We start from the raw sequence: 20,591 nt of genomic DNA on the forward strand, positions 1-20,591 counted from the left end.
CAAAATTTTAGTATTACTCCATGTAACATAACCGATTTCGATTATGAACTGTTTTGGGAATATTAAAGTTTACAATATTACCCTTTTCACACTTTCAATGGCTCTAGGATTCTAATGGTTAAAATTAGAAGAAAAGAAATTTTACATTCCTATCTTAACTTTTCAATGACGATTTAATGACCTATTATTCATAGGAGTTTTTTTGCTTTTATTAAATAACCAATAAGTATATACAATATATTAGTTTCGAAGTAATGCGATATAAATGAAAGAAAAATGCATCAGCAATTTTTACATGTTTTGTAATTTTCCGGACTTGTAGAATTTAATAGGTACTAGTCAGATGAAATATTGAACTTATAAGGTTAGTTTAAGTAAGTTCATAAATTATCTTAAGCCTCAAGTGTCTTAAAAAATGTTGTTTGTAAAAGTTGATATATATTTTATATAAACAGATTTTTAGATAAATATCCTAAGAAAATCTACTTTGTTCATTTTTGTTTCGCTAGAGATCCCTGATAAATCGAGTATTACATTCATCCCTTTAAATGTTGTTCCAATTAATATATCAAATGTATTAAAATGTGATGAGACCGATAGTTCCTGAAGCATTTAATTTAAAAAATTCATTCATCTGTGAAATTTAGCATTACAATAATACAATCTATAATATCTCATTGTTACGCTGAATCAATTATTGGTGAATTATAGGGGTAAGTTACAGTAGTGTAATTATTGCGATAATTTCCCTGACCACACTAGCAATGCTATAACAAATTACTCTATGTTTGTCTTGGGATTGTGGCGATCTCGTGTCCGACTTATTAAAACTCTCTAAAAATGGCAACTTTCTTCTCATTTAACTGACCTAACTTTATGTAATTATTTTTAGCAGTTTTCCCTCAAACGAAGGATATATCATCTGTTGCATGAGGATGATGAGTTAGAAAAAGAATACCTAGATTCAGTGGACGTCCATGTTCTGTTCTCGAATAGACATGTGGGACATTGACCGGAAGCCCACAAAAGATCCACAGAATAACCACGAGACCTCCACTGGACACTACACATCCATATTTTTGGATACTATACAGGTATCCTCAGTTCAAGTGGAAAAGTAGGGATTTTGCAAGTGGGAGAAAAACCGTATCAGGTTTAATATATCTCCGACAAAAACCAACGAGATGGTTTGCGAGGCTAGCAGCTCACATGAGCGGAGTCAGTCTAGCCAATCTCTCCACTTCGATGTTTAGATTAATATCGATTTCGCTGCCTTCATTTTAAAAATATCAGAGTAAAAAGCAGCAATGTAAATAAATGAAAAAAAAAATGTTATCCATCACTAGAATTTATATTAGTAACAATTTTGAAACTGGATGAAATCTGCTAACACTGGACTGACGCCTCCCACGTCAGCCCCTATCCTTGCAACCCACTTCATTGGTCTTTGTTGGAGGCATATTAAACTTTGTGTGGTCCTCCAGTTTCCACAATCCTTATATTTTCACTTGAACTGGTGATACCTGTATATGCCATAATTTAAGTAACATTACAAATTATTTAAAGAGGCTTCTTAAAACAATTTTGAGAAAACGAAAACTCTTGTGTGCTATAAATATAGATGGCATAGTCGTACCACATAGCTACTAATGGCTTTATCTCCGTGCGTGGTATCACTGCGAGGTGCCTAACCGAGGAAAAATTAGGAAATTGTTAATATTAAAAATATCCTCAGTATCAGTGATTTTTTGCTATTGCGTCAGTATGATCACAGGATGACAATAAACTTTTCATTATTTAAATGACACTTTAAATTAAATGACTCCCTCTCTTTGTATTAAATGCAAATCGAGATCAGGACTGAACTTGTTACTCAGAATGGATGATGGCACAACTTGATTGTTTCTAATTCTTTAACAAATTGAAAACGTAACAAGCTATTTATATTTTTCACGCTGCATAATAAAAAATAGTGGCATTTGAAATGTGGATATTCAGCGGACAGTCTGTGCTACCTACGTAGCTAGACAAGCCAATTTTTTTATAAATAACTTTTTCAGAGCAATATAGTATATGTAGATATCAGTCATTTGTGAGGAAATGGTTAGAATTCATTACTTAAAATTTGATATTTTTGAAATTAGCAAGAAAGACAAATGAACAAAATAAAAATGGTCCTATTTAAAATTCAAGTAATTGTGTCAATTCCTCTTAAATTAGAAATGCTAAAAAATTGTTCGGTGATATTTTAACATTGAAATGCCAAGTTTACTATTAGCTATACCTTGACTAGTAGAGTAGCTAATATTAAACTTTCTTGCGATATTAATACATGGGTTCTTCTTTTAGTCAAAGTTTTGGAACACTGCTCAATTCTATAATCATCTGAGAACGACTTTTTTTCAAAAAATGGCAGTGACACAAGAATAAAACTAGTATTTATTGATGCTTCAATTATCTATTATTACTACTATTACTTAACTAAAGCAAATATTTCGTTGGTATAGTAAATACCCCACGTGTAGTAGATATTATATTTGAAGCATTAGCAAGTAGTTGATATAATATACCGTATATGTACAATAGATATTTGAAGCGTTAACAGATACTACTTTTTATGTGTACGACGCATTGCTTTGTAGTAGCTCTAAGTTGCTCTTACGATATTGCTAATTGTATAGTACAAAATCATAATTTAACGAGAAACTGATAGGTTTCTGATAATTTTCCTCCTATGAAAAATCGCTGAAAAAATCATGAACATTGAGCAAAGAATAAAAAAGTTCTTTAAGGTTTTGATATATTAAAATTTTAAGGTATCCGTTTTTATGCAGTTGAGTGTATTGTTGCACAAATTACACACCCTCTTCTAATGTGTATCTAGTTAAGGAATGGATACTAGGTAGTATCAATTACATTTAAATCATGTTACAAATTTTGACTTATAATAGGTGTTTAGCACATGTCTGCATTTAGGTAATTGTAAATTAGACGCTATCGTATTTCATAAATTGACTTAGTTTCAAAGTACGACACTGATAAGAGCTAACAATATAGTGTATTAAACAACATAGTGAAATACGTGGTTAGGTAAGCAATTACGTAGTTTCACTACAAGTTCAGTAGCACCTGCGTTCTGCTTTATGTAAAACTATATGTTAGTGTGGTACGCATATTATATTTGGTTGACAATTAGTGATATTTATTTAAAAGGGAACGATATTGCTGTATTATTGCTACACTAACAAAAACAGTAATTTATTATTCATCGAACTTGAACAGGAATTAATGAACCACAATTGGGTTTGGGAGTGTAATTCCGCTTGATTTTTGTTGAGTGTTAATAAACATACCAAGCAAAACATGCAATTAAATCTGTTATTATTCACTCACCGTTTAGTTTCATAGAAACATGGTATTGAAGAATTGAGCATGCCATCTTTCAAGATCTAGGACATTACTTATTAAGGCGACTTGCATGATTGCTTGTAGACAAATTTCTTCACCACACATTTTTATCTGATTCTATTGCCTCATTCGTTACGGACATTGATTTTTACTCTCAGTCACTATTTTTACATTACTTATTTGCGGTAATGGCTACACATATTTTAAGTCATTTATATGAGTTACGGCTTCAGTTTTCATAGTGCTACGTGCAAAATTAAGTCCCCAAACAATAGGTACGTATGTGTTACTTATTTGCTTGATGCTTAGTTCAATATTTATTCGGATCTTATTTACTGTAACGCAGAAAAACTGAAAATCATTGAGGATATAAAGATGAAATTTATTTGATGTTGTGACAGTTAAGTTTTCTGTTACGTAGTTGTGTTAACTTAATTTACAGCAACATTTAGCACTAACATGTCAAAAGCGAGGCTTCCCACCAGTGTTCAGATTTCCTTAGATAACAAGGAACTTCGAGAACTCGTCTCGAAGACAAAGGATTGGGCTGTTATGAATGGAATAGGGATTAGACCAAAGACCAATTTCTCTGAAGATTCTCTCAATTTCGCCCCATTTGTATTACTACCCACCGCTTTCCCTAGGGAAATATTCCACAAGGCAGTAAAAATGCAAGTACTGTTATCGTGATTATGTTTTTGACACTCAAATCAGACCAAAAGTTTCATAAAATTTTAGACAACACTAAATGAGCTTATGCACAAAGTAGCGCATGATGAGGAATTTTTGAGGGATGCCTTAAAGGTCACTATACAAGTGGATCAATTTACTGCCAATTTGTATAAAATATGGGAGGAGGTTCTTAAGGAGGGAATTACTCAGGTGACACACCCTTTTGGCATTATTTCCATACCATCCTCAATGACAAATTTCAGCCCATAAGTTTAGGATTAGTGCGCAATGATTTAATGTTGGATTCTTTGTACACGTGGAAACAAGTGGAGTTTAACACTATCGCCGCTGGTTTCGGATGGCTTGGCCCGGCCTCATTGGCGATCAATAAGTAACTATACTCGCAAATATATCCTTGATAATCCTTTAAACTATTATATTTTAGGTTTGTTTTAGAGGAACTGGGACATTACGAACAGTTACGCAATGTAAAGACCATTTTAAATACCAAATTACTCCACTATAGCCAAGCATTTTAGTTACCAGAGAATAACGCTTTGTCAGGGATAGTTACCGGACTTCTGGAGGCCTGGACTATTTACTCTGATCCAAAAGCAGTCATTGTGATGATTATTGAGGACGTGACTTATAATATCTGCGATCAAAGATTTCATGAATTTGAGCTGAGGAGGTTGAACCCTGAAGTAAAGATGATTAGAAGAACTTTGACTGAGATGCACAATCGGGGGAGATTGAGTGAAGACAAGCAACTTGTTTTGTATGTAGATTCAAAAATAAAAAAGTTGAAGCAAAAAATAAACGATTTTTAGAGATAATTTTGTTGTGAGTGTAGTGTACTATCGTTCAGGATATTCTCCAGTCCAGTATCCAACTCAGAATCAATGGCAGGCTCGGCTCCTCATTGAAAAGTAAGGTTGAATGGTTATGATTCATATTATATTGAAGCAAGTTAAAGTTTAGATCTAGAGCAATCAAGTGCCCCTCCATACAGTACCACTTGGCCGGAACTAAGAAGGTACAGCAAGTTTTAGCAATGCCAGGAGTGTTGGAGCGGTTTGTGTCTGACGTGAAGGACTTAGAGCATATAAGGGACATATTTGCTGAACTGCATGCACTGGAGTTTGATGAAATGGGGGAAAAGGCGTTGCAGATGGCCATTGATAATCCAGAAAAGTAGGTATACAATTGAGAAGTTTATAAGTGAGATTATTACCAAGAGAATTGTATTTGATCAGAGAGTTGTATTGACTCATATTAATATGGAAATGGATAAATTTATCAACTTTAAAGGTTTGTGGTAAGTACGAGAATTCAAACCATTAAAATATCCCAGAGACTGCTTTACAGTTCTATTTATTGTCGGAATTAACATTAATTTGCATTTAGCTTAATTCAGTTTCACGATAGAATAAATATTTTTATGTTATTTCTTTTAATATGATTGTAAAGTTTTAACATCATATTGGCCAAAATACGATGAAGAAAGATTCTCTATCCAATTTCTGCCTTAATAGCAAAGATGTGTTCCCACGGTCTTCCAGAGGACCAAATTTTCTGCCTTAAGTCCACTAAGTTTTAATATCGAAACGTATAATTTTGGTAGTAGAAATGATGATTACACTTATTCCAAAGCAACCTATGAAATATATGGATGTGGCATGGTAGCCTCAGTTTGATCCATTTGCTCAAAAGAAAGGAAGGATGACATGGAGATGAGGTTAACGCAAAACCCATCAAAAAGATATTTGAGTGAAATTAGTCGGTGAGTGAATCGGTTTAATAAGTTCTGCCTTAAACTTCTCTCAATACGATCTTCCTCTTTAAGAGGACAAATGGGTCAAACAGGCCCTATCATCTGACTTCTACTTCACAGATTATTAAATATAGGTAACTTTGCCGATTTCAATTTACCATTTGGATTTAGGAAACAGTTTCAAAGAGAAATCCTGTTTGAAGTTAAATTTTAGGCCCTTATTGGCCTTAATCTAATGAGAAATTGATGCTATGTCCAATGATTCAGAGCTCCATTTTTTTGAATACGGATACGGACACATAGGAATAGACTGTTCTGATATACATACTCCTCCTCGCTGTAACTCGGGACCATCTGTATGGTCCATACATGGTAAAAGTACTCTTGTGTCCCCTGGTCTTGGCAAACAGCTTGTCAGAACAAATCTAGAATAATTGAGAACTACTATTTTATATTTCGGGTGAAAGAGAGTTACCTAATTTATTACAGTGGGTTTAGATAGAATAGGCAAGATTTTTAAATTATTTTTTGCCATTCTTATGTGAAATATTCAATTATATTTTTTATCTCCCTACATGTTGAATATGAAAATGTTCTGTGCACGTACTGCCGTGCACAAAACGTTTATAAAAAGCATTATTGGGATGTTGCGAATTAAATCTTCACCTATTTATTCTCCTTTATAATATGTTATCTAGGTTTGTGTTAAAACCCCAAAGAGAAGGAGGCGGAAATAATATTTACGGTAGTGAAGTGAGAGATGCTATTTTACAAATGAAAAATAGTAAAGAACGAACTGCATGGATTCTTATGGAAAAGTAAGTAATAGAACAGGTTATTTCAAATGATTTATTTTTTCTTCAAAATTGCCTTAAAAAAAACCACATTAAAATGCGTTTGCAATCCATATCCTAATAATTTATAATTCGTATATTTTTTTCTTGATTTGACTTTCGATTAGCAATTGCAATTTCTACATAAGCAAATACTGCAAAAACAACACATAACAATCATCCACATTTCAGTGTAATTGGGAAATAAAACAGCAATCATTCTCCCGGACACCATTACATTGGCACCATTTTTGTACACAATGTCCCAATTGAGTAGATCAACTGATCTATGTTATAATTGCAGAATAAACCCTCCCATCTCAGTCGGTTACATGGTACGTCCAGGTGGACCCAACCCACCGCCATTAGTAGAGATGGTTTCCGAATTGGGAATATTCGGGTTGATAATCGGGTAAGGCAGTTTAGGATACCACTGGTGGAAACTATGCCACATGAACAATTTTGCAGAGATCGCCACAAAATCACGATAAATCGCCAAGTTGGTCACATGTTCCGCACTAAAGTCTCTACTGCAAATGAGGGAGGTGTAGCTGCCGGATCTGGTGCTTTGGATAGTCCCTATTTGATTGATTTATGATCTCTTTAAATTTTGCTAGACGGATTTTGTGGTAGATAAGTACTTGCTCATGGGAAATTATAAATTATCCCAAATTTTTATATGAGTAAAATTTGATTTATCGGTAATTATTCTAATAGTATTGTATTAGGTAATTATTACATTAAATTGCTTTAATTCATATAAAGAGCATTTTAGCCAAATGGCAGCACCGAAATCGACACTATCGTCTATTACAGCTTCAGCAGCCCCTGCAATTTTTGTGCTTGGACCTAAGGCTCAATTACTGTGCCGCCAATTAGTCCGCCAGCTGTATTTCCTGCAATGCCCTCTTGGTTACTTTTCTTTATGCTCTTTTTTATTCCTTTACCTATTACTAGTCATAATAATAGTAGAAAATCATCGCTAATTTTTAATATGTTATAGAAAAAAATTAACTAGGAACCTAGTAGTGTCTTCCAAAAATCACGGAATAATCACTTATTACATAGTGTGCTTCATAAAAATTCCCAAATTTAATTTAATTTTAAGATCTTACCTCAGGGGTAAGTTTTAGTAACTTAAATAAGAGTACAATTTCCATAAATGGACGCTTGGTTAGTTCCTTGGTTTCGTGTGAACTACTCGGCAGGTTGTCAAAGACCATAAATTTGAAAAGTCGTTCCTACCGAATTTTACTGCTTTATTATATTATATTTAGTTTGAGTTTGGTCTTTTTTGCGTTTTTGCAAAAGTAGATATAATGCATATGAAATAAAAAAGCATAGAGTTCCGTATTTTTGATCTACTACTATTAATAATCTGGTTTTATCTGGACGTTTATTTAACTTCGGAAACGACACATTCATGGATTTCTGGACTTTCAGGAGAAACTCAACATTTTTGAAATTTGCTTATTGTCATTTTCGAATCAGTGACTTTCAACACTTAAAGAACCCATCAACAAATTGGTCTTAAAATTTACATATTCAATTCGAATCCTCGAGAGTACGCTGCATTATAATTAAGCTGTGACCTTTCCTTCCATATGTCTAGTTATATAATTGTTTTTAATCTTCAATTAATTATATAAATCTGCGCGAAGAAATGATCAAGACATAGTACAGTTATATTGAAATTAATCACTCCCCAATTAAATAAAAAGATCCTTGCACGTCTCCACTATTTTAATTACATGCTTACATCAAATGAATATTGTGATAAACTGGTTTCTCTCTCAATATAAACAATAAAATCTATATTTATTTGATGTTTGAAATTGCCGTTTATTTTTATATTCGTGGTAATTACCACATGTTCTGAATCATTCGCGATAAATTATTATTAACCGGCATAACTGACAGAATCGTTTTAACGGGATATACCCACCTTCAAAAGTTTTTTCTTGTTGAAATATTATGCTATTTATGTAACAAAGGATCAAGGGCTGAGGTAACATTAACGATTTAAGAAGAAATAAGTTTTTTTTTTTGTATTGTTTCTATGAAAAATATCGTTGAATAATTAGTCCGTGACCGTGTTTTATAGCAAATAATTATGTTTGAAGGTGTCAACATCGTTATTTCTAACACTCTCATAGCATTCAAATCAGCTCTATTATGGAGAAAAACATACCTTTACACATTTCATAACATACCGTAGTTTAAGTTTGGAATTTGTAGCGTTTACTCAGAAGTATACATATAGGTATAATGAATATGAAGTAAGTAATAAAATTTCGAAATGGAAATTTGCAAGCAATTTCGTCCTCTGCCTATGTGTGATAATCAATTGCAACAAGTGAAGTGACCATATATTAGATTTTCTTTTAAATATAAATTTTGCAATTTTGTTACTTACTTAATCATTGTTGTATCGAGTTTTGGGTAAAAATTAAAAACTTTCAACATAAACTCTTTCTTATAGAAAATATATCTCTTCTTTTAATGCCTACAGCACTTTAAAAAAAATTGTGAAAGTTAAGAAAAGGGGTGGCAATTTTAATTACTTATTAATTAGTTCGAAGTTGATTGTGATATTTTATTCAGTGGTTGTATTTCCTCAAGCAGTGATTCTTTGGCCCATGTACTCAGTCTTTTAAAATAATTAGGATTTAAGATAAAAAGATGGGTGATTTTGAGTTTACATCGCCCTATAAATAACAGGTATCAAGGAGATATTCTTAAACGTTTAACATTTTAATCTCTTTGAGCTTTGCTTGTACGTCCTTATCACTTTACAATTAGATCAATAGATCCTTTATGAACATAAAAATTTGTAGACAAAAAATGAAATAATATTGAGATAAGCCTATTCTCTCTCCTGTTCTCTAAAAATCATTGGCGTATTGTAGCTTTTTAGGATCGATCAATCAACAATTTTCTAGGTTTTCGATTTACAGTAGTGGTCAAAAGTATATAGACAAAGTGATTTTTCGACGGAAAAAGGAAAACCGTGATAAATTAAGTAAACTTTTTAATAGATATTATATAACACCTAAAAGTAACAATGATTGTTATAACAAAAAAGTATAGTTCCTCACAAAGTGTTAAAAAAATATAAATTCATCAAATTAAACCGGATAAAAGTAAGTAAACAATCTACTTGAACGTATGAATTAAGAAAAAATGCGGCTAAATCTTTAAAAATATGAACAAAGTGTATTCATTATTTTGTAAAGTAGCCATTGTTATTAATAACTTTTTGACATCTTGGTATCGAATTCAATAAGTTGTCAATTATTGCGCTATCCATGTTTTTCCATTTTTCTTCCAAACTAATAAAAAGATCGTCGCCTTTTGAATAAGTTTCATCCCTAAGTTGAAGATCAGCAATCTCCCATAAATTCTCAATAGGATTTAAATCGGGAAACTGGGATGACCATTTGGCAACAGCAATTTTTTTAACTTCTAAAAATCCTTTTACTAATTTAAAAGAATGTTTGGGGCCGTTATCTTGTTGAAACTGAAATGTAATCGAGAAATATTCTTCTGTGTAAGGCATCATAACATTTTTGAGTATGTCACGATACATAAATTTGTCCATGATGCCATTAATACGGTGTAAAGGTCCCATATCAAAACCGGAAAAGCAACCCCACACCATAATCGAACCTCCACCATATTTAACAGTGGATGTTGTATATTTGGGATTCAAACAAAATTTGGTAAGTTTTCTTACGTACTGAATACCATCAGATTTAAATTAATTAAATTTAGATTCGTTGCTCCAACACACTTTTTTTCCATTGTTCTTTAGTCCACTTCAAATGCTCTCGCGCAAATTCTAATTCAGCCTTCCGGTTCTTCTTGGATAATAAAGGTTTCTTGGCGGGATGGCGGGAAAATAATTCTATATCCACTAATCTTCGATGTATTGTTTTCTCTGAAACATCTGTAACACGTAATACTTATAATTCGGCTTTTGTTTGTCTTGATGATGTGAAAGGATTCTTTTAACTAATTTTGGATAGTTGTTTTACAACGAAAGCACTCATTTTTTTGGGACGTCCCGTGTAATTTCGACTATTAGGAGTACCGGATTTAGTTAAATTTTTAAGTATGGCCCATACGATACCGCTTTTTATTCGAATTTACGCGTAATCTCAATTTGGCGCAATTCACTTTTATGAGCGCCAATTATTTGCATTTTTAAATCTAATGATAAACATTTACCACTAAGCATTTTGCGATCTCTATTGCAAATAAACTTATTGCACACTGAACACAAAACGTCCAATTTTTCCAGCTAAAAAAAAATAAATAATATTTTGTCTATTTATTTTTGTCCGAAGAAATTTTGATTATTTAATATATTTATCATATTTTATTAATAATAATAAAATTTGATAAACAAGATTTTTTGCATTTATTGAAGATAGACATTTCATCTTTGATATCGTTTTTGATCTGCATTGAAACAAGAAATTATAATATACATATACAGTGAAACCTCTCTTTGCGGAGCACTCCTCACAAGCAGACACTTCCTATAACCGGACAATTTCCTTGAAACTGTAAGGTTAAAATCTTTTTTCTATGCAAAAGAATTTCCCATGAGTGGACACCTCCATCGGACGGACACGGACATTAAAATTTTTCCTGCAGTGACAAAAAACCTCCCACAACTGGACGTGAAACTCCGAAGACCGGCCAAAAATACATATTATTTTAGTTACGTTATTTGCCATAAAAATGAATGTCGGGGCTTTCCCTTTATTTGGTTCTTAGTAAACACGACTTTAGTTTTTATTGCGTAGTGTCGTAAGAAACGAAACACATCATGGCACCTCTTAAAAAAAGATTTATAACTTTAAAAGAAAAAATAGAACTTATAAATATTGCTGAAAAGGATAATTTATCTGTACGAAAGTTAGCAGAGAAGTAAGTTAGTAACAAAAACTTGGTTGAAATATTTGTTTGTTTATTTTTTTAGGGTTTAAAATAGGAAAATTCCAGGCAACAGAAATTTTACAAAAAAAAGAGAAATTTCGCAAAATGTGGCAATCTGGTGATAGTTTAGGGCAAAAACTTAATAGATTAAAAAATATTCCACAGAAAATTGATAAAGAATGTCTGGATTGGTTCTCTCGAATAAGAAGCCAGAACGTTCCAATATCAGGACCACTGATAAAAGCTAAAGCTAAAGAAATAGCCTGCAAGTTGAAATACGAACAATTCAGTGCTTCTAATGGTTGGCTAGAAAAATGAAGAAAAAGGCACAATATAAATTTTAAATCTATATCTGGCGAATCGGCAGATGTTAACCCCCAAGATGTCAGTGAATTTTTACAAAAGTTGCCATCTCTTCTTCTGGGATACAGATCACAAGACATTTACAACGCAGATGAAAGCGGTTTATATTTCCGAGCATTACCAAACAGAACATTGGCACTTAAATCTGAAAAATGTGTCGGTAACAAGATGTCAAAAGACAGGTTCACTATTTTATTCTGTGTTAGTATGGTTGGAGAAAAAGAAAAGTTATTGGTTATTGGAAAAACTGCCCGTCCACGCGCACTTAAAAATGTTCCTATCAAAGATTTGCCAGCTACATGGAAGTCAAATTCCAAAGCGTGGATGACCCGTGATATAATGAAGGAATGGCTTTTAGATATGGACAGAAGAATGAGGATCCAGAATAGAAAAATACTTTTATTTTTGGATAATGCCGGTTCACATCCTCGGGACCTTAATTTAGAAAACATAAAAATATGTTTTTTACCCCCCAATTGTACATCGGTGTGTCAGCCTTTAGACCAAGGCATAATTAAAAATGTTAAATTCTTGTATCGAGACTTAATTTTAAAACATATTTTAACTAAAGTAGATGCTGCTTTATCTGCTTCAGAATTAGCTAAATCTATAAATATTCTGGAAGCTTTGTATTTTGTACATAGGGCTTGGAATAATGTGTCCCAAGCCACTATCAAAAACTGTTTTGCTAAAGCTGGATTTAAGAAAAATGAAAGTTCTTTGCCTGCCTCTGAAGAAGAATACGAACAAGAAGACTTCCTGCCTTTGTCACTTTTGGCGAGTCTCATAAGAAACTGCAAAGAAGTCTGTAGCACTGTGGGACCGTCAGAATACGTAAACATAGACGAAGCAATTTCTACAGAAGAACAATGCAACATTGATTACGAACTTTTAGAAGAGCGTGAGCAAGATATGCAAGAAAATGATGAGGAAGAAGTTATAATCACTGAAATTTCTTCAATAAAATCTTATAGTGAAGCCCTGAAAGTGATTGAAGACTTAAAAATATTTGCACAGGACGATTTTGTGGCATTTCAAAAACTTAAAAGTGTAGAATTCCATTTTCAAAGTTGTTTACTCAAGGAAAAACAAAAAACAATGATAGAATCAAAGATTTTAGATTTTTTTAACTCTTTAGTAACCTGGTATACTAAATTCCAATTTATTTTAATTTAATTTTCTCAAACCATAAAAATATGCAGTATTATTTTTGATTTTCATTTCCACCCTTCCCACAAGCGGACACCTCCCACTAGCGGACAAAAAAGCTGGAACCAACGGTGTCCGCTTATGAAAGGTTTCACTGTATATACAAATTATTTTTTAATAATCATTTGTTCAATTGTAAATTAGAAAATCAATTTTATATATCTACTTTTGACCATTATTGTAGGTGGAGAGATATTTTATTTAAATAATGGTGAAGAGACAGCAAATTTATTTAACTATGGAACCTCTTTTCCTCGTTTTCTTTTTATCTCTTTTTTAACTTCACACAAACAACTACTTACTTAATAGGTAAACAAATTATATAATTGCAAAACTGCTTTAAATACTATATCCTTGTTTAAAGAAATAATTGCATTGTTCCTGCCATTCCATTTTTAATTCTGCACATTAGCATCTCATGTATATATCCTTCATTTTGAGTATGGTACTACAGTATAGTTATATGTACATACATACTTATATACTTACATACATATAGTATATCTCCTTAACAACCTATACTACGCGGATATTCTCGATTTTTTATAGTTTCGTTAGGCGATTGCGATATAGTGAGCTTCGTACGGGATACATGTTTATTTATTGTTTAAATAAGTTTAGCATAAGGTATTTAAAATGCAAGTCCAGCTGCAGAAAATGTTCTTTGTGTATTTGCTGGTAAGAATAGTTATTGTCTATAAATATCTGTACTATTAACAATTGTTGTTGTGGTGTCTTGGCACCTTGAGTTTTTGGTGTTATTTATATTATTTAAAACTTAAGTTTATTAAGCAGAATCTAGAAACTATGACCCTCACCATTTTTGCGTGACACCAACCTGAATACCTATTAAGCACCTACCTAGGTCACTACCTGCTTTTAGTTCAATAGGTACTTATATACATATGTGAAATTTAATATGATTAATGCAAAACATTTTAAGAAAGTTGAAAAACGATGCTTTAAGCTAGCAATAATGTCAGTATTGCCATGAAAATATGATTTGTCTCTATCTTCTGATTTTTGCCGTTAAACATTTCTTTAATTATTAATTCATGAGAAGTTGGAAGTTGTGTAGGTTATGCATTAACAACAAAAATGATATATTATGAATTAAGAATAATTTTATTAAGAAATATGTTGTTAGCTTTTTGATAATTAACATGTGAAAATGAAGGATAAGTAAGTGGAATAAACCTGGCTTTATAGAAATGCTGACAAACGTAAATTTTTCTTTCAAAGAGAACATTGTTACATATGAACGTTTTGTCTTTCACATTTTTAGTAAAAAATTGCATTCTGGAATAATATTGTCGAGCAGCGCTTTCTTAAGAATCAATTTTCATTGTCTATTCGGGATTGTACTTTTCTTCGTTATTGAGTTAGTGTTTTCTTAAGAACTGGGAAATAAAAGTTAAAAAAATGTATAAAAAGTTATACCTTCTCATACAGTGTACAATACAGGGTGCCTGTTTCTGCAGTTTAACCATGGGGTATAAACCTCTGTTATTATAAGGGATACAAAGTCGGTTAAATTAGAGCAAAATTACATTTTAGGGAGGGTAATTATACAGGGTGTTTCCTAACTACGTGTAAAAAATTTAAGGGCATAATCATCGATTGATTTTAAGTAAAAAATGTCTAATAAACATGTCCGCAAATGTTTTGTTTTCAAGATACGGGGTGTTAAAATATAACAAGAAAAAACAGTTTTATTCAATATTTCCAAAATGACTCAATTTGGGTATTTCAATTTTAGCACACGATTATGTAGTAAAAAACCCAATATTTACACTTGTTTTATTTCTCTTATTCTTTTTGATAGGAGCACTCCTTCTCAAAGAAAACATAATTTTTTGGGAGAATGCTTTAATGATTAATTATAAGAATTGCTGAAAATGATCATAGTGGTTTTTATATGTATTTACTAACTTGTTTATTGTTTTTTTTGCTATTGCCACAACCCTGTATTATAATTTATGTATTTGCCTCATTTATATGAGGAAGTGCAATAATTTTGTTTTTAGGCTTACTAAAACATCCGAAGTTACCTAGGTTTCTATGTAAAAATAGATAATAGTTTTATGCTGATTGTTGTCTTTCTGGATACCGTTGAAGATATTTTTCTGCAGTAATTTTCACATTTCGTTGCGATCAATAATAAAGTTCCAGCATATCACGTTTTTCTTCATTAGAAAAAGACACTTTTGCCTAATTTAGGCAAAACACTTTAATGAGGTATTGGCATCTAGTTTTAAATTTGACAGTTCATGCCAATATCATGTTTCCGCCATATTAATTCCATAGAACACTATGCAAATTCGGTTTTTTTTCATTTCCCTTTTTAATTTTAATCTGAATCATATTGTATCGCACATCGTTTAAATCAGAAAAAAGAGCTTAATCCAAAAATGTAAAAATCTAATATGGCAGTAATAAGAAATAACAATGTTGGGTGTCGTAACTTTTAAACAAAGAGTGCCTTGGAAATTCTGATAATATTTTCAAATTCCTCATGAAAAAGTGTCCTAATAAGGTATTGGTTAAAAATGTCCAACTCTATTCGTTTTCGCTAAAAAAAAATAAAAACAAAAAATTAAAATTTTAGTTTTTTCTAACCTTTGAAAAATTTTAAAGTTTGTCAGCGGCATATTTTTGCCCTCCCTAAGACGCAACTTTGCCCTAATTTAACCGACTTCACATCTCTTATAATAATCGAGATCCCCGTGGTTAAGCTGTAGAAACAGGCACCCTGTATAGAGCATTTTAGTACACTAAATTCCTAGTTTCATAAGAAAGCATATCTAGGAACCTCAACTAGCTAAACGAGGAGTGAAGTGACTAATTGACAATGAATGAGTGCGTTCGTGAAGGTCCATTACTAAGGATGAGTATACTAAAAGCCTTATGAACAGTGTATCTTATATCATTTTCTTCGTTTGGGATCTGATAATTGCAATAAAAACTCAAAATATTGCAATTGCATCAGTTTTAAAATGCTGAAATGTTTAACATTGTTTTTTTTCTAGGCTTTCGTGGTAAATGGTCAGAACTTTGGTAAGTTTACCATATGCTAAACTACGTTTGAATGTTTGAGGAATAGCTGGATAGTTTTTTTTTAATGAAATCTGTTGTTGAATACAAAAACATTAATTAATAATAGGGATTTATTGCAAATTAAAGCTAACTTTACCAGTTATTTTAAACGTATGCTGTCTTTACCCTCAAGCAATTTCGTCACGAAGTCATCCAGATAAACACTGAACTCAAGATTTTTTTTCTATTTCTCCCCTTCTCATTTTAAATCAGTTTAAAACACCGTTCATGTTTAGAATATATTTTTAGATGAATTGGATAACTTAGGTGATTCCATATCAACAAGTGTTACAAGTGCCCTAAAACCATTAGAAGGTTTAGGCAGTCAAATAAATGGGCGGATACAGAAAGTTCTCCAACATACACAGGTTCGTTTATTTCCAAAATATGTATTGACATTAATTATTTAAACCAATTATAAGTATTTATTACGTAAAGTATTAAAACAATTACTAATATACAGGGTGTTTCAGTTTTAACCCGCATAACTTTAATAGTGTATTGAACGTCCAAAAATAATATCAGTTTGCTATATAAACCAACGTCCAAAAAGGTTTCCTTTAGTAGATACACGGGGTTCAAATTTAATTACAAAATTGAAAAAATTAAATTTCTTTAAAACGACTAGAGATTCTTTAACGAAATTTTGGAGGTATTAACGACTGTAAATGACGCATATGTTTTACTGAAAAAATATTTCTTAGCTTTTCCAATGGCGTGCCTACCTCCATGTTAGGAGATATTAAAAAAAAAAAAGTGGTACGCTACTGACTTTTCTGAAAATAAAAATTATTTTTGGATTCCTCGTTTAGTTCTGGAGAAATAGTTTCTCTTGAGATTTTTTCGTCCGACTCACCATTTCTAAGTAAAAAAATTAAAATAATGTTAATTTACGTCCTAAATAAATAATTAGAACGTAGTGGTACCATCACTTTACTGGAAATTTTAAAAGAAAAGGAAAACAATTCACCGCATTTATTAAAGAGTAAAGATAAGTTTTGAATATTTTTACGTCAAAAATTATTATTATGTACATATGTATCAATTTATGTAAGTATTAAATTAACATTAATATGTAAACAAACTAAACCTTAAATTAAGTTTTCAAAATGTCTGCCATCTACTTTCAACTTTTTTTTAACAATGAGTTAATGGCAGCTATTATTTGGAATGTGTCAAAAAAATTATGTCAAGCTGCTAATTATGTGTTAAGTGGATCTGATTAGTAATAATTTAATACTTACCCATAATCATGCCTAAACGTTTTTCAAACGCAGAATATGCAGATATCCATTTCATTTATGGATTTTGTAATGGAAATAGCAGTGCAGCGGTAAGAGAATATCGGAGGAGGTATCCACGACGAGTACTTCCCAATAGAGAGGTTTTTATTGAGACCCATCGAAAATTTCGAGAACTGGGATTTGGAAGGTCTGCAATTGAACGACAACCACGGATAAATCCTCAAATTTTAGAACTATTTGATGCTGACTCAACTTTGAGCACTAGAAGAGCATCAGCACAATTAAACCTTGGATCGCACGTAAAAATTTGGAGATCACTTAGAAATGATCACAGAAAGCCATTTCACCTACAACCATTACAAGGCTTGCTGCCAGGTGACTACAACAAACGAGTACAATTCTGCAAATGGCTCCTGGACTCAACTGCTCTAAATTTTGAATTTCTCCAGAAAGTTTTGTGGACCGATGAAGCATGTTTCACCAGAAAAGGTGTAGTGAATTATCATAATTTACATATCTGGGCACATGAAAATCCCCATACGATCAGGCCATCCACATTTCAGAATGAGTTTAGTTGTAATGTATGGGTGGGACTAATAGGCCGCAACATCTGCGGACCACATTTTTTACCACATCGATTAAATTCTATGTTATTTCGAAACTTTTTGAACGAAGATCTGCATGAACTATTGGAAGACATCCTTTTAATCAACAGAATCGAAAGTTGGATACAGATGGACGGTGCTCCTGCCCATTCTAGTCGAGCGATTTCAGAATGGTTAGATACCAATTATACCAATCGGTGGATTGGTAGATATCGAAGGGAGTAAGATCAAAACTTGGTACCTCTGTTAGGCCCGGTAGTTTGGCCAGCTCGTTCCCCCGACCTCAATCCATTGGACTATTGGTTTTGGGGGCACCTTAAAGGTAAAGTTTATGAAACTCCTGTTGACACATTGAATGAATTACAGCAACGAATTGTGCAATCTTGTGATGAACTGAAGAGACAATCAAACCTAATAGGGGCTGCCATTAACTCAATGGTAAAAAGAAGTCGAAAGTGTATTGAAGTAGATGGCAGACATTTTGAAAACTTAATTTAAGGTTTAGTTTGTTTACATATTAATGTTAATTTAATACTTACATAAATTGATACATATGTACATAATAATAATTTTTGACGTAAAAATATTCAAAACTTATCTTTACTCTTTAATAAATGCGGTGAATTGTTTTCCTTTTCTTTTAAAATTTCCAGTAAAGTGATGGTACCACTACGTTCTAATTATTTATTTAGGACGTAAATTAACATTATTTTAATTTTTTTACTTAGAAATGGTGAGTCGGACGAAAAAATCTCAAGAGAAACTATTTCTCCAGAACTAAACGAGGAATCCAAAAATAATTTTTATTTTCAGAAAAGTCAGTAGCGTACCACTTTTTTTTTTTAATATCTCCTAACATGGAGGTAGGCACGCCATTGGAAAAGCTAAGAAATATTTTTTCAGTAAAACATATGCGTCATTTACAGTCGTTAATACCTCCAAAATTTCGTTAAAGAATCTCTAGTCGTTTTAAAGAAATTTAATTTTTTCAATTTTGTAATTAAATTTGAACCCCGTGTATCTACTAAAGGAAACCTTTTTGGACGCTGGTTTATATAGCAAACTGATATTATTTTTGGACGTTCAATACACTATTAAAGTTATGCGGGTTAAAACTGAAACACCCTGTATATTTAGGACATCGAGCAAAACGTCAACAGAGGATTGAGTGGCTTGGATGGATTAGGCAGTCAAATCTCCCAGTCAGTGTATCAAGGTCTTGAGCCTGTGAGAGCCATAGAATTAAATTTTAAAATGAGAGATGGAGTTGGTGGGATTACTATAGCTACTCATCAACCTTCAGGTAAGAATCGGACAAAAAAGAATATTAATTATTTAATTCCTAAATTACTTTAGGAAAGCAATTTATTATCAGAAACGGCCAACTCTTTAACTGTGCTTCCCAAATCAATCTCAACACTGGCTCCTGCTCTGAATCACTGCAGCCCTTTAAAATCACGAATTATAGCCCTAAATCTGATTGGTGCTATTTAAGCAGCTACAGCTTAGTCAACAATTTTGTTTGTCTGAGTCTTGGAAGCATTTCCATAGAAGCTATTAACAATCAGGTCAGCTGCAAAAGCGTTGCCGGAGAGTTAATTATCCAACTGACTTTGGATGACTATAAAAACCTGTGTTCGACAATTCGAGAGAATACTGAGTACCGTTATATTCCAAATTTGGCGGATAAAAGACACGTAGCCATTCCTAACCAGAACAAATATGTCAAATGTGAAAATAATGAGCATAATTTGTGTATTTTTCATGAGAATAATGGATTGTTGAATACTTATTCTGGTTCTGGGGGAGGCATTTTTGTGCAAAGTAAAGGAGTAAATGTTGTTTCTTTCTAAGTTTTCAGTAGTTATGTATCAGTTCTATTATATTTTATTAATTAAAATTTAATTTTAAGTATTATTAACGAGTGTTGTGTCAATAATTAAAAAAAATTCATTATACAACACTGAAAATGAATTAAATGAGTATTTCCCAGGCAGTTAACAGTGCTGTATACATTTCCCGTAAAGGCACAGGAAAAAACCCCTACCCCGTAATCGCACCGAAAAATGCGACTCTCTGGCTTCTCAATGAAACCATACTTTAATAATGAAAAGCGTCATTGATTATATGCCTCGCAATACAGCAACCAGATTATATTTGAAGTCAGTGTCATACAAATGTGTGACCTGATAAAAAATCTAACGACATTCTTTAAGTGTAGGATTGTTACCTCAGTTTTCCAGATAAATATTTTCACCTATACCTATAAACGGTTTGTATGGCAAAAAGAAGAGGAAGTATAGGGTTGCATGTATGATATTCCTATTTATTTAAATAACAAGGTAAGTAATGAAACTTTCTGCTTTATAAAGTGAATTTCCGCTATAAATATTATGAAATAGCAGTATTTTCTTGAGTATTTCTTTTTTTAGTATTTCTT

General features: G+C 32.2%; 3 protein-coding genes across 3 annotated transcripts; all 3 read left to right on the forward strand.

Annotated features, from left to right (window-relative positions):
• Positions 1-3,391: 3,391 nt before the first annotated feature.
• On the forward strand, positions 3,392-7,305 carry LOC136413840 (glutathione synthetase-like). The gene is made up of 11 exons (XM_066397574.1): positions 3,392-3,683; positions 3,851-4,083; positions 4,147-4,290; positions 4,344-4,471; positions 4,526-4,568; positions 4,620-4,858; positions 4,911-5,009; positions 5,062-5,274; positions 6,553-6,672; positions 6,992-7,099; positions 7,156-7,305. Exons 2-11 carry the CDS (start codon positions 3,868-3,870, stop codon positions 7,283-7,285), a joined length of 1,440 nt encoding a protein of 479 aa, XP_066253671.1. The 5' UTR covers positions 3,392-3,683; positions 3,851-3,867; the 3' UTR covers positions 7,286-7,305.
• A 4,219-nt stretch (positions 7,306-11,524) lies between these two features.
• LOC136413782 (tigger transposable element-derived protein 6-like) lies at positions 11,525-13,512 on the forward strand. The gene is made up of 6 exons (XM_066397487.1): positions 11,525-11,625; positions 11,701-11,752; positions 11,800-11,935; positions 12,002-13,142; positions 13,200-13,294; positions 13,391-13,512. The coding sequence occupies exons 1-6, from the start codon at positions 11,525-11,527 to the stop codon at positions 13,510-13,512; spliced, it is 1,647 nt and encodes a 548-aa protein (XP_066253584.1).
• A 224-nt stretch (positions 13,513-13,736) lies between these two features.
• LOC136413754 (uncharacterized) lies at positions 13,737-20,091 on the forward strand. The gene is made up of 5 exons (XM_066397456.1): positions 13,737-13,884; positions 16,236-16,263; positions 16,552-16,670; positions 19,289-19,454; positions 19,508-20,091. Exons 1-5 carry the CDS (start codon positions 13,843-13,845, stop codon positions 20,002-20,004), a joined length of 852 nt encoding a protein of 283 aa, XP_066253553.1. The 5' UTR covers positions 13,737-13,842; the 3' UTR covers positions 20,005-20,091.
• Positions 20,092-20,591: the final 500 nt, after the last annotated feature.

Source organism: Euwallacea similis, chromosome 15 (genome assembly GCF_039881205.1).
Source record: "Euwallacea similis isolate ESF13 chromosome 15, ESF131.1, whole genome shotgun sequence".
Classification (NCBI taxonomy): Eukaryota; Metazoa; Arthropoda; class Insecta; order Coleoptera; family Curculionidae; genus Euwallacea; species Euwallacea similis.